Raw genomic sequence first — 14,792 nt, forward strand, 5'->3', positions numbered from 1 at the left:
CTCTTCATTAAATATTTTGGCTCTTTTTTGTTCATACTCTAATATACGCTGGTGTAGACTTTTACGTTCATTGATAACAGGTATTACTGGCGTTTGAACTTCCATTTTTCTTCTTAAAATAGTTATTTGTTTCCCGGATTCATCTTCATTTGACAGCCTCCCCGGGTTGACGCTGTCATTACTTGGTTTCCCTCTTGAAACACACAATATGAAACATCACTATCACATATGAAACATCTCATAGAGTGAAACGACGATTTACATATCTCCTTTACATCATCCTTATTCTTATAATGATTTCCTGGCATACCACAAGTATAGCACAAATTCATGTGGAACGGAGAGTAACATAAGGGTTTATTTACTTGAGCATTTTCCACCATACCACGCGTTGAATTGAGAGAGGCTCCTAATGAATTAGGTGAGGGATTCCTATTACCTCCATAGTTGTAGCTGTGTTGTTTAATTTTACTGTCTACCACAGCCTCCACTCTCGCTATTCCGTCTTCCCTGATTCCTGGCTCAATGGTACCCTTATAGTGAATTTCTGATACAGGACGTCCTTTACTCCTATTTTCTTGTAACAGACGTTCCCCTCTTTTACACTCACTAATGAGGTCCGCTATCGAAGCAAAAGATGCCGAAAACACAAGACTAGCCAAATTTCCTCTTAAGTTGCTTTTTATAATTTGGACTAACTCCCTTTCGGGTATCTTTTTCTTAAGCCTAAACGACAAATTATGAATATCTGCGTAAAATTGCTCGAACGTTTCTCCCACTTGTTGCCTACGTTCCATCATTTGCCTGATTATTTCGTAATCGCTATCGCAAGATCTAAAATGACTTAACAGTTCTTTTTTCAGCTGATAATAGTTGAAATTCTTATCCTCCGCATGGTCCTCCATCACTTGCCAATACCACCTAGCAGCGCAACCCGATACCAAACAGTGAAAATCAGTGAAGAGCTGGTGATAAGAAAGTTCATATTGCTCTCTCATTTTTTCGATACGGAAAATGAAGCTTTCTACAGACATTTCTTTAGTGGTCCCATCAAATTTGATCCGCCATTTATCTAGGAAACAATTTTTTCGGGTCACCCTTTCGTCTTCTTCAAACAATATTGAGTCCCTTCTATGATCCCTTAGCCTAGTATTATTCGCTAAAAATTCAGAGTTCGCGTTTAACTCATCGCTTCCTACTACCGTCTTATTCACTCTATTTCTTTCTACGGAATTAACCCGCCCTTTCAATGAACCTAATTCACTTCTGATATCATGCATCCCACTCGCCAGAACTTGGGTTTGTTGCATCAACATGTGCATCATATCAACGAGTTCCCTTTGACTTTCTCGTTCCATTTTTCCAACATTTTTAACATTCTCTTCATTCAACCCATCATTCACACCATCATTCACACACGCCTCTCCTACCGCTATGACAGGTAACGCACCGCCTACTGCGCCTTCCTTTTCTACGTCTTCTTGATCCGCCATTAGTGAGAGTTTATTCAACTCTGATATGAACTCAGGGGACCTGATAATTGAGGCAATCGCGTTGCGGTTAACTGCTTGCGTCTCCTTTCTTTGGAACAAAATTCCTGCACACAAATTGATATCGCGTTCTGGCACACTATCCGTCGGCCTAATCACGCCTGTATCTATTTGAGTCAGAAGATACGACGCTGCGTCTCTTCCCAAAGCTCTCGCTACACTCCTAGTAAGTCGCTTATTTTCGTTCCTATTGCGTGTATTTGCTTCACCTGTAGGAGTAAACCACTCGCGATCGCTCTCCATGAATCAGAAACAGAATAAAACTGAACAAATTCGTGTAATTTGAATTGTAGCAAAATAGGAAATGTAACTAATTACTGTTGTCTATTTACCCAACTAATTCACCAAAAAAAAATTATACACTATCTCTATTAATTCAAACCGTTTATGAAGAAACAATTTCATAAAAAAAAAATTCCAGTAATAAGTAATATACCAGAGTCAAAAAGCGAAAGAGAATTAAAGAAAGATTTTGACTACTTCTCTTCTTAATTAAATGTAAAACTTAATAAATAAATAAATTATTTCCAAAAAAAATATAATATATAAACAGAAATAAAAAATAGATAATTAGAGATAAGGGTTTTAAAAGAAAAAAAATCAACCACCATAAATAATAATGAATAATACTCAAAATTATTCAAACTAAACTTCAACCAAAATTTGGCATCAATAGGCAAAATCTTAATAAATACCAAAAGAAAAATAACTTCTAAAACAGGTTAAAGCTATTCAATTGGTATACTATACCTAAACGTAATCTAAATATAAAGTGTTACTATTCAATTATATTTAAATGGGTTTTGTAATTTCTACAATATAATAATAATAATGATATAGATGACCTTTGGTGTATTCTCAGTGTTATTATCTCAGGGACAATGTTAAAAAAAAATAAAAATGAGTTGAGTCGCGTTTCTCTCGGTCTTTAGTCCCCCACATAAATTCTAAGAATTATTTGCTGCATTACAATTTGATGCAGTCTGAACTACTGCCAAAAGCTAACACAACTAAAATTCTACACCCACCCATCACAAGCCGTTTCTGAAGCAAGCCTCACAATCACAGGACGTCCTTCTAAATGATCAGCAGCTTCAACTTCAGTCTTCATTCGTACTTTCTATCATTCACGCGCACATTCATATCACCTGCTGCTATACTGACTTTCACGTATAACGTTTCTGACAAACAGCTTCACGGCACCTCAGTATAGCTGCTGGTTTGCTTGTGATTTAAAAGAACAAAAAAAACAAAAACTTAATCACCTCAAACATATCCTGTTCGAATGTATGTTGTAGCGATCAAGCCAAAACACAAACCTAACACTAATTCTGTCAATCCGTCATTCGTGTCCTGTCGATGGTCAGTCGTTCGTATTACGTTCTGTTCTTTCGTTAGTTCCGTACGTTGGGCGCCATTTTGTTACGTTCAACATCTTTATATTCATGTGTGCAGAGTTAGAGTCTGGCACGGTGGCGAGGCCAGCTAGCTCGTCAGAAAAGGGTTGGATTCTTTACTCCGCTATAGCACATCCGAACCGTAACAAAAAAATAAAGAAAAATCGTGCCAGAGAATTTGGTTCAAAAAAATTACAATCAATGATAGTAATTTTATATAATATTAATACCTTGTGTCTATCAGTTTTTTTTTTTTCTTCGTATTGTCCTTGTCCTTGTCGGTCGGTTTGGACCTACCCACCCTCACTACATTACCGTAGTTACCGTTGAGCTGAAGTAACAGGCCCTGTTAAATTCTCTCCAGCTCCCTATTTTCATGTTCGTCCCTGTCCTGTCTAACTCATTTTTATTTTACTGCAACCTAACATTGCCCCCTTCTTCACTTTCACCTGTCACCTATATCTATTGAACTTAAGCCATCATTTTGTTTGAATTTACTTCATTTACACATTTAGTTTGTTACACAAAAAAAAAAAGAAAATCTTATGAATGGAATTATTTTTAATTTTGTTTCTTTTTTTCTTTTTATGGTTTATTATTTTATTATATAATAATACAAAAAAAATTCGACTAAACTAAACTAAGCAAAATTCTCTTCAAATAAAAAAAATACAAAAGAATATATATATATATATATACATAATGTATTCATAATAAAAAACTTACAATCTACTCTTACTATTTAATGCACAACTATATGTATATCCATAATATATTTATAATAAGAAAATAGATAAATATAACGAGAATAAAAAAATAGCTTTCTATACATCAACTTGTTGTTTTGTTTTTTTTTTCCTTTTTTTTTTTTTTTTTCTTTTACATTTAGACTACCAATATTTTAATTACTTTGATTACTCTTACCAACATCGTAGCAGTGACGTCACTCCGCGTTGCTGACCTAAATAGCTACAAAAAAATTAAAAAAAACAAATTGTGGATAATCAAAGAAAAAAATAACAAAACAAAGACACCTGATGTGCTTGATCACTTATAATATATGTACATCATTTAAAGTAAAAAAAATGTATATATTCTAATCTTGCGTGACTAATATCATATCCAAAATAAATTAACAATGAATATTATTTCTACTAATAATTTCATAAATAGAACTAATTAATTCAAGAAAATTAATAAAAAAAACTTAATGTATATATATAAAAAAATTCAAATTATTAAAATAAGTTGGAGAAAAAAATTTTTTTTTTTTTTAATTTAGAAACAAAAAAAATATGAGATTGAATATTTAAAAAAAATTGTAAGACATTATAGACGGCAATAAGTCATAGGTAATTGAACAACTGAGTAAGCATAATATAATTTATTGTTTAAATGAATTTAATGAATTTAATTAATTTAATCATAAGCATTAACGTAAAAAAAAAATCATCTCCTGTAGCACTTCCGCGCGGTCTTAGTATTCTCCGTTGCTATTCTACAACTGTAAGGGTAGCTTACCGTACCAGTTGCTGTTAGATGTACTTGCAGTGAGTCCTAGGGCTAATTCCATATGTTTATCACTCCTTATTGAACTGGACTTATTACACATATAATACGGCTTGTTAGGTTGTTAAATCCAAGTTTCACCGACAGGTTATATTTATATATGGCTAATTCCATATGCTTATCAATCCTTATTGGACTTGATTTATTACACTTATAATACGGCTTATTAGGTTGTTAAATCAAAGTTTCACCGATATGTTATATTTATATATGGCTAATTCCATATGCTTATCAATCCTTATTGGACTTGATTTATTACACATATAATACGGCTTGTTAGGTTGTTAAATCCAAGTTTCAACGACAGGTTATATTTATATATGGCTAATTCCATATGCTTATCAATCCTTATTGGACTTGATTTATTACACTTATAATACGGCTTATTAGGTTGTTAAATCAAAGTTTCACCGATATGTTATATTTATATATGGCTAATTCCATATGCTTATCAATCCTTATTGGACTTGATTTATTACACATATAATACGGCTTGTTAGGTTGTTAAATCCAAGTTTCACCGATATGTTATATTTATTTGAATTTTTTTTCGATCATCAATTTATTCAAAGTTTTGATCATTTAAACCTCCGATTTGTAAAAATATTTTTTTTTTTTTTTTTTTTATTCACTTTAATTATTTTTTTGTATTAATAATAGTTAATTTTAAATGTTCACTTTAATTAATTTTTCAATATATCGTCTCAAATTTTTCACGTCGCTCGCGGACATCAACCGTCTTCTTCCAAAGACTTCCTTTTTCCAAAAAAAAAACTGCAACCAATATCTCTATCTTATATCATTCTCCTCCCGTAATTTAATCCGTTGGACACTCATCCCGTACACTTTTCGGGGTCGTTCCTTGAACCTCCAGTTAATGTTATTTTTCTTTCCACCTTCCGAACACTTTTTTTTTCTTTTTATCTTATTTCAATACTTGCATTACACATTGCTCTGGCAGCATTGATCATTTCAACTTCCAATTTGGCCAAACTTTTTGCCGCGACTCTTGATCAAAACAAAAGAAAACAAAAAAAAAATGTACAAAAGCTTTTTTTTTCTTTTTTTCTTTCTTGCAAATTTTGACATTTCGCTGTGCGTGCAATGCACAGGCTAATTTTAATTTATAAAAAAAAATAAAAATAAAAATAAATAAAAAAATGAGTAGACGGTGTGTCAATAAAATATTACTGCCGCGAATTTGGACAAGGAAGTGCATGCTCACTTTACCAAAGGAATCACCGTGAGACAAGCAGGTGCTGCACTGAGACTGCCTGGACAACGTGGGACATGCGAGGTAATATCATGTTTTTAATTTTCTTACTCATGTTAGCCTATCACCTCCTACTCACACAGGCATACACAACATCTGCCTCTAAGCATAGTCGACACTCTATCTCTTCGGACAGACCTATTTTGTTAAGGTGATAACGCAGTCCATGGTGACCCGTTAAATATCCCACCAGCAACCTCAAATCTGATCTGCTGAGGAGGGATGCCTTGCCATAACTATATGGATGAACCAGCTGTTTTGCCTGACGGTTACCTCGATTGTCACTCCAGTAGCGACCTCTCTCGGCTGAGATCCATTTATCCATTTTAAATATCTATATAAATTATTAAATAGAAATGTGTTATTTTTATTTCTTACTTATGTTTCTTCCGTTTCTTGTAAACATTTGCGATTGCATTGTGCATGCCAGCTAAAAGGTATGAAATAGAAAACAGAGCACAGTCGCTTAACTAATTATTGTGTTTTGCGCATAATTTTTAACCGATTTTGCTCATCAGTATCTTATTAAAAAGATATTTTAATTATCTATCAAATGAGTATACATTAATAACTGTTGAAATAAGATAAAAGATAAAAAATGACCTTGAATTGAAAAATTTCTGTTTTTTGTACTGAAAACCCAACTTTGCTCGAGTGGAGCAACGTCATTTTTAATCCTATTGTTCCAAAACTTTGGGAATATCATTTTTTAAGTCAATGGCATATTCCTAGGGGGTGCGCTCATTCAAAACTTAATTTTTGATTTTCCTCCTTATAACGTGAGCCATCCTAATGCTTCATTGTCTCTACAATAGTCCTTAATTTGTAAGAAAAACCAAATAATAAACATTTCAAATATTACTTGTATCCCTAAACTTAAAAATGGTAAAAATTCATCTTGTGAAACAAGCAATGATTATCACATGCCGTCAATTGAAGAGATTGAATCAGGCGTTATATTGATAGATAGCTATAATGGATATATTTTTATAGACTAAACGCGGCAACATCTATCTGGAAGATTTCACATCAAATTTCATAACAGCCCAATAAAAGTTAACAACAGAACTTTTTAGTAATATAGAGGCTTCACCTTTTCAGATGATTCCTGCAATAATGCAACCAACTCCTTTCAAAATTGACCATATCAATCTATTATTACTCGAGGTTCTTAATGAATTATAAATTAACGATACTGAAATAATCTGCACTAATTAAAAACATATAGAAATTGAAAGATTATAAATCTCCACAATACTCTGCATAATCGTTCTTTTGATCGTATGCTTGAAGTTTTTCTTCAAAGCCAGTTGGAAAATTATAGTTTAGGAACTCCAAATCCCACACACTAGTAACGGGCCTCAAAAGTCAATAAGTTTACAGACTGGCATGGATTATAAAAACTCAATAGAGCTAGAAGCTCTAGTCAAACCACCAAGATTGAACAATATTCCGTTTTTCTGAGTGATTGGGGACAATCAAATTAAGAAGGGAGGAGTTAATACCAACAATATTTTCTGTCAATAAAAAAATATTTCTTCCGAAATATTTCTTTTTAAGTGCACTAATTTCTTGTCACAATTTCTTGAGTTAACTTCAAACAGATAAATTGTCCTTTAACGAGAAAGGAAGGCAACTGCAATTTGTCTAAACTGCCCATTAAGGATTGTAAATATTATGTAACTGGAGATGTTAAAACTTTAAATGTCATTTTAGCTGGATGAACCCATTGCTTATATGTAATAGTTTCAATATAACTGTCATCAAAGATCTCCGTAAGTTGTTAATTGGGCAAGATTCTGTGCTTTAAGTATGCGAATCATGCAGTGGAGGCAATCTTTATAGTCATATGTCGTGTCTATAGTACATACTGTAAGTGATTTTATATCTATCATTAATTTATTCTTTCGTGTATGGAACACAAACAATTTGAATGTGGGCCACTTGCTCCAGCAAAAACGCAATACTGCGGTCGTGAAGATGCAAATTCAGAAAAACTACCTTCGAAGTCTGGATGGTTTAGTTTGAAAAGAGTATGCAGCTCTTTCAATTTGACTGTTGTCATCATATTGATAAAGATGGAAAATCGCCTCAGTTACATGGTTTTGAAGCGATCATTGGCTTTTTAATTTGAATCTTCTAATATACCTCTTTCTAAAGCAATTTTTTTAGCAACAGTAATCATATGCTTTATAGCGTTTGGAAAATATGTCGTGACCCTTCGAAAAGACCAATTAAGCATTACACACAATATTTTTATTTTCATAGTTCTATCTGCAGTGCCATTAAATTTTTCTTATAGATTTTTTAAAATTGGCGCGAGTCATTTTCTTTTTCGCTATTGTTAGTGTTGTAGGCTTATCCTACTTAATTTAATTCTTTATTTATTTATTTAAGCAAGAAATAATTATTCAATTTTGTGTGTTGAAATTGCACGTGTCTGTTGTTTTTATTCTTCGTTTTCCCAAACGTAAAAAGAATGAAAACCGTATTTTTATTAAATAAAAATATTATTAGTTTTTAAAAATTTTCTTTTATGGCCAACTCATCTTATTTTCAATAATTTACTTGTCCGTGTTTGCATGGCCAACCCATATCATTTTAAACATTAATGTGAATATGCAATCGCCACATCACTCCCCTGGTAGTGACTAAGTCATGTGCGATGTCACGTTAAGTCAAATTTAACATATCTTCTTGGAACCTGCACTAATCGTCCCTTTCGTGTTACATTACTAGGTTTGGTATCCATTCGAGTATCTGCCATATTTTCTGTACGTGATGGGCTTACGTCTTCATTGTCACTTGATAAAAATGCTGCCTTTACCCGATTAACACTCACCCGCACCGGTTTTCCTTTGATTAGAAGATCATACGTCTTGTCTGAACGCCTCACAATCTTAAATGGCCCATCGTACGGTGTTTTTAATGGTGGGCGGACACTATCATTCCTCAAAAACACGTGAGTAGCATGTTGTAGTTCCTTCTGTAAGAATACCTTTTCATTTGAGTGATTTGATGTAGGAACTACATCATCTGTGTAATGTTTTCCATGAATTCATGTTCTGGGATTTTATCATTATAACCTTGTTCCAGGAAATCGCTCGGCAACCGCAAAGTTGTCAAATATCCTATTTCTGCTGGAGTTGCTTTCAGGTTTTCTTTAAAGATATTTCGAAGCGCTAACACAATCAAAGGTATTGCTTCATTGATGTTCATGCTTACATTTCATTGCAGTTTTTAGAGTCCGATGAAAACGTTCAATCAAACCATTCGCTTGAGGATGACGTGGACTAGTTCGGATATGTTTGACACTAATAAGTTTCGCTAATTCATTAAACAGTGCTGACTCGAACTGTCTTCCTTGATCTGTTATGATCTTTTTCGGAACGCCAAAGTGCATGATCCAACCATTAATGAGCGCTGTGGCCACCGTGCTGGCATATATATCCTCGATAGGGACTACCGCTGGCCATCTGGTAAACCGATCAATACATGTAAGGCAATATCGGTAACAGTTTGATGATGGTAGAGGCCCAATAAGGTCAATGTGGATTACAGCGAGCCGCTCACTTGGTACGTCAAAATTCAAAATTGCTGATCTATTATGTTGCGTGACTTTTACTCGTTGGCACGGAAGACATAATTTAACTTGCTCCGCAATGTCTTTAGCCATGCCCGGTTATACGAAACGTTCTGCTATTTGCTTAATAGTGGCTCGCCGACCAGCATGTGCCAAATTATGTATTGAATTAAAGACGCATTGTCTAAACTGTTCAGTTACAAAAGGACGCACACGATTTGATGATACATCACATGCAATTTCCTTAGATGATTTTGGAATGAGTATCCATTTCAGTTGAAGTGCAGATTTATTCGTATTAGACAGAAAACCATTTGTTTCAATATCGGTTTTCTGGCTTTCTGCTAATTGATCAAAGTCAACTAGGTCTTCGTTGCTGATAGCTTCGATGCGTGACAGAAAATCAGCTACCGGATTATTCTTGCTAGCTATATGCATAATGTCAGTTGTGAATTTACCGATGTAATCTAAATGTCTTAGTTGACGTGGCGATGCCTTTTCCGGTTTCTGTCGAAATGCATACGTTATCGGGTTATGATCAATGAAAATAGTGCAACGTCTACTTTCAATCGCATGTTTAAAATATTTAACCGATTGGGAAATCGCGAGCAACTCACGGTCGTACGTGCTGTACTTGGCTTGAGTATTCGTCAACCGCTTTGAGTAAAATCCCAAAGGCTCGAGTTGTCCGTTATTGATTTGATTTAATGCAGCGCCAACAGCTACGTTACTGTCATCCACGTGAAGTACAAGGTTTGCGTCTGGAATTGGATGAACGATTGTTGTTGCATTAATTAACAGTTTTGTCCTGTTTTTTGTTACCCTTAATTAAGTTCTGAAGCCGTCCTTGGATCTCCGCCACTTTTGGAATAAAACGTCGATAAAAATTGATAATTGCAATGAATCGCCGTAAATTTGCAATCGTCACAATTTTCTTGCCTGGGGAACGAATTCCTTTATGATTAATAAGATGACCAAGGAATGTTACTTCTTCCTCTGCGAACACACATTTTGCAATGTTTATTTTCAAACCATGTTCCTGGAGAAGTTGTAGCACGCTACGCACATGTTGTATGTGCTCGTCTATGTTATCGGATGCGATGCAAATATCATCAATATAACATATGGCAAACTTAAACCCGAAAAGAACTTGGTCCATGAACCTTTGAAATGATTGTGCTGCATTACAAAGTCCAAAAGTCATCATATTAAATTCGTACAGGCCGAAAGGTGTAATTATTGCTGTTTTTTCTCTATCCTCTTCAGCAACCGGTATATTAAAGTACGCCTTTTCTAAATCCAACGTTGTAAAAATGTGTTTAGCGAATGCGTGAAATCTTACATGTGTGGAATAGGATAGCGGTCAGGAACTGTTTGGGCGTTAAGTCGACGGTAATCGCCACAAGGTCGCCACAAACCTTTTCCTTTTTGCATCAAATTTAGTGGACTCGCCCATTCACTCTTGGATGGTCTACAAATTCCTTGTTTCAACATATACTCGAACTCCTTCTTGGCTGCTTGCAGTTTTTGCGGATTTAACCGCGGTGCACGCGAAGAAACAGGCTGACCAGTGGTGATAATCTGGTGGCGAACCGTAGTCTTAGGCTCGTTATTGTAATTGTATAATACAGGCATTGTCACCTCTTTGAATGAGTTTAATAGCTCTTTGAATTTGTGGTCATTCTGAATGGAAAACATTGGCTCATATCCAGTGTGTTCCGATGCACATTGGGTACTCAACTTTGTTTGTGTATCGCTCAGGCATCTACGTTTTACATCTACTACAAGACCGAAATGTTTCAAGAAATCGGTACCCAAAATTGATTTTGAAACATTGGCGATTATAAAATTCCAATCAAACTTCCTACGAAGGCCTAAATTCATTGATAGCAACTTGTTACCGTAGGTTGGAACAGCCGAACCATTCGCTACATACAATGATTGCGATGTTGATTGTAGCTTGGAGTTTTTGAATCGAGACACTGGTAGTATTGAGAGATCAGCTCCAGTATCTATCAGGAACTTTAATTGTGTGTTTCGATCCGTGATGAACAGGCGGCGAGACGTATTTACAAATTGGTAAAAGAGAATTTGCTGAGGGAACTAAAAGCCATACCTGCACGGGACTACGAAAAGTGTATGAAAAATTGGGTTAAGCGTTGACATATGTGTTCAGAAGGAGCATATTTTGAAGGAGATAAAATAAATTAGGAATAAAATTTAAATTTGTGTGTATTTACAAAATCTGAATACTTTTTGAGCAGAAGGTATAATATGTAATCAAACCAATGATTCTAATTTTTGTTTCTTATTGCTTTTCGTTTTTGCACTTAAGATGAGCAATTTTGTTATATTTTTTTGGTTTCAAGCAAACTTCGTTGGTTTAATTCTTTCTCTTGCAAAAACGAGCTCTAAGTATGACACGCGGGTGCGCACAAAAAATGATAACCTAATTACAAAAAATTAAATTGTATTATAAAAATTGTATAATGTCAATAAAAATCAAATAATAAATTATAAAACGTGTATAATTTGGCAGTTGATTTGGTAAACAGTGTGAGGCGGTCGTGCCCGGTATATATTTAAAAAAAAACAAACATTCATAAAAACGCTTATGAATTTTACAGTAAATTTATTATTTATATTCTTGCATTATATATATATTTTGGAATAATTTGTTGCTTACATAATTCACGTTTTAATTGTTTTTTTTTAGTCCAATGCCTTTGTTATTCTCTGATTAAAAATAATTGAAAAGAATAGAAAGAAGCGTTTAGCATGAGTATTCAATCGATACTGATTTTATTTAAGAAATTATTCTTTATTTATACAAAACTTGTCTTAAAACTTACTTAACTAATAAGGGTTGAAATAATTTGTTTCCTGTTATCGTATTATTTTAGTAACATTTTACATTGTTTCGCAAAAAGGTTCAAAAAGGATCCCGGCACTTAGGATTACAATATATTTTTATTATCGTAATTTGATACGGTGCCATAAAATATTTTAAAATGTGTTTTAAAATTGCAGAATATTGCTATTTTAGTTTTAGGTTTTTTATTACCTGTGTTTATTTATTTCCTTCATTTACAATTCTGAGAATTTAATGATAACAGGTTTAAAATAAACTATAAATTTAAAGACACTACTAGTCGCCAAGACACTACTAATTTCAAGGTAACACGCTCGATGTAATAACGTCCTCTTCCAGCATCTCCTCCACTTCTTTGTTTATTTCTCGCTTGTGGGCCTCTGGTAAGCGATATCGTCTAATATTTATATGGGGTTTCCCTGGTTCCGTGGGTTTTTCATGCTTTAGTGCAGTTGAACATGTTAGTTTGTCCGCCTTTAGAATTAATATACCATTGTTATCCCGAAGGTTGTCCGTTATGACTGATTTCTCTTCCTCCTTGATGTTTTCGTTGAGCTTCACTGAGTTCATCAACAGATTGAAATGTTCCACGTCCTCTCTGTTCCTTGCTATGTTTATGTTACTGTCATCTTCCAAGGTTGAAGCTTCGTATAGCTTCAAATAGGAGTATAGGAGTGCCTCCTATATATGGCAACATTTTCAACTGGTTCACCACTGGATTTCACGAATTACTTTTATCGGAACAATTTTTGCTGTTCTAACAGGGATCGTAATAATTTTGGCTACACAAATCCGTTCATCAGCCTCTGCTCGGGTCAATGGGAGATGGCCAGTTTTTACTCATTATCCTGAAAAATCAGCTTTTTAAGTACGGTGTCAGCAATGTATCGATTCCAGAGCACGTCCCTAGCCAGTAGGGCATCTGCTGGTAATCCTGTCCCTTCCAGAACCATGTGCATTGCAAAAATGAGTTCAGGTATTTCTTTATGCTGTATTCTTGTTGATCCTATTGTGTGAGTTTTCCACCCAAACGCATCAAGAAAACTTTTGGTGTTATCTTTGTTCAAATTTACCCTCTTTCTCAAAGATTCAGGGTTGATCAGACTAGTTTCTGTCCCGAAATCCAACAAAACTACCAATTTTTCGTGAACTGCTTGGTCACATTGTAATATAATGAAGGCGTCATCCTGGCTATCTACTCAAGTACCGCAATTAACGTCTCTAACTTAGCTGTAGCTTCGTTTCCGTGATGTGTTACATTCAGTGGCCTGTTGCCTCTTATTGTTACATTTCTTGAAGTTAAGGTAAATTGTGAATATTATAAACAAGGCTATCTATCATTGATTGTATGAATCGTGTTAAAGATTTCTTAACCAGACACCAATGATCCTTGTAGGTATCTCTTCCTATCGGAAGATCGGAACCGTTATAGTATATCTGTTACTTCTTTTCAAATGATACCTTCACGGACAGAGTTCTAAACTTATTGTATGCTTACAATTATTACATATTATTGAATGGGCCACTATTTTTCCATGCTCATTTAAATGCAGTGCTGAGGCTGATAAAATGTAGCTCTTATCGTGCGTTGAATTCTTTACTGGGGAGTATAACTCTTCTACTGAAATGCGAGAAATATCGCATTCGTGAATATCCTTTGGCGTGGAATGAACCGGTCTTAGTTTCTCTCATTTTGGGTTATTGATGCCCTTCGAACTTCTAGGTTCCGTTTGCACTAGTTTGTAACCTTCCACAAAACTTTCCACATCTGCTGTTAGGTCTGGACCGTCTCCTCCTGTGAATATCGGGTAGATGTTATTGACGGAGTTTACGATTTCAGTCACTTTTGCCATCTTAAGCTCCTAGCTCTCTTCTTGTGTTTTTCAGTTGTACTTTAAGCGTTTCAATGACTTGCTCCTGTTCTACAAGTTTGCCGTTCTTCAGAGTAAACGTAAAAGGGAAAGTGTCTGATTAACATAGGAAATGCCAGCGCGACCCTACAATTATCCATGCGTAGTGAACTAATGTGTGCAGCGAAATTCTCCTAATGGATATATGAGATTATGCGTCGGGCTTAGAACCCACCATTAAAAAACACTTTTCAACGAAAACGAAGAGACAGCCTCGGATAAGGAAACGATTTACTGATGACGACAATTGTAAACACTATTATTATGTTGACGCTAGTTGAGTCAGTGCAATTAAGCACTTTTACTCTCTATTAACTAATTACATCATATTTTAAAGACAGAATACTCTTATATGATACAGACTCCTGATCCAAAACATATAAGATTACGGGAGGGGTTCCCCAGGGATCAGTTCTAGGGTCAATTCTTTGGAATATCATGTACGATGGTATCCTTCGAATTGGAAAGCCGGACGGTGTAAACGTAGTTTGGTATGCAGATGATATTGCAATAGTAGTGGTCGCAAAAACTCTAGATGAAGTGGCTAGGAATTGCAACGTTACTATTGCAGCAGCTAAGTCGTGGTTGCAAAACAGCGGATAAGAGGTCGCTGAGCATAAAACTGAGGTGCTGTTAAT

At 34.8% G+C, this 14,792-nt stretch overlaps 2 protein-coding genes across 2 annotated transcripts in view; both read right to left on the bottom strand.

The window, feature by feature from the left end:
• Positions 1–8,457: 8,457 nt before the first annotated feature.
• LOC119675253 lies at positions 8,458–9,008 on the bottom strand. The gene is made up of 2 exons (XM_038086441.1): positions 8,876–9,008; positions 8,458–8,825 (listed from the first exon to the last, which is right to left on the bottom strand). Exons 1-2 carry the CDS (start codon positions 9,006–9,008, stop codon positions 8,458–8,460), a joined length of 501 nt encoding a protein of 166 aa, XP_037942369.1.
• Positions 9,009–14,098: 5,090 nt separating this feature from the next.
• Positions 14,099–14,792, bottom strand: part of LOC119675255 — a 5,992-nt gene continuing 5,298 nt past the window's right edge. The window contains exon 6 of the mRNA XM_038086442.1: positions 14,099–14,182. Within this exon, the coding sequence (XP_037942370.1) occupies positions 14,099–14,182 (84 nt within the window). The remainder of the gene's footprint in view (positions 14,183–14,792) is intronic.

Source organism: Teleopsis dalmanni, chromosome 2 (genome assembly GCF_002237135.1).
Source record: "Teleopsis dalmanni isolate 2A chromosome 2, ASM223713v2, whole genome shotgun sequence".
In the NCBI taxonomy this organism is placed as follows: Eukaryota; Metazoa; Arthropoda; class Insecta; order Diptera; family Diopsidae; genus Teleopsis; species Teleopsis dalmanni.

Bases quoted from the DNA above. Each gene is read 5' to 3' on its own strand.
- LOC119675253 (XM_038086441.1), bottom strand. From the start codon at position 9,008: ATGAACATCAATGAAGCAATACCTTTGATTGTGTTAGCGCTTCGAAAT. The intron at 8,826-8,875 runs GTTATAATGATA...AACATTACACAG, and splicing joins GAGCGATTTCCTGGAACAAG to ATGATGTAGTTCCTACATCA.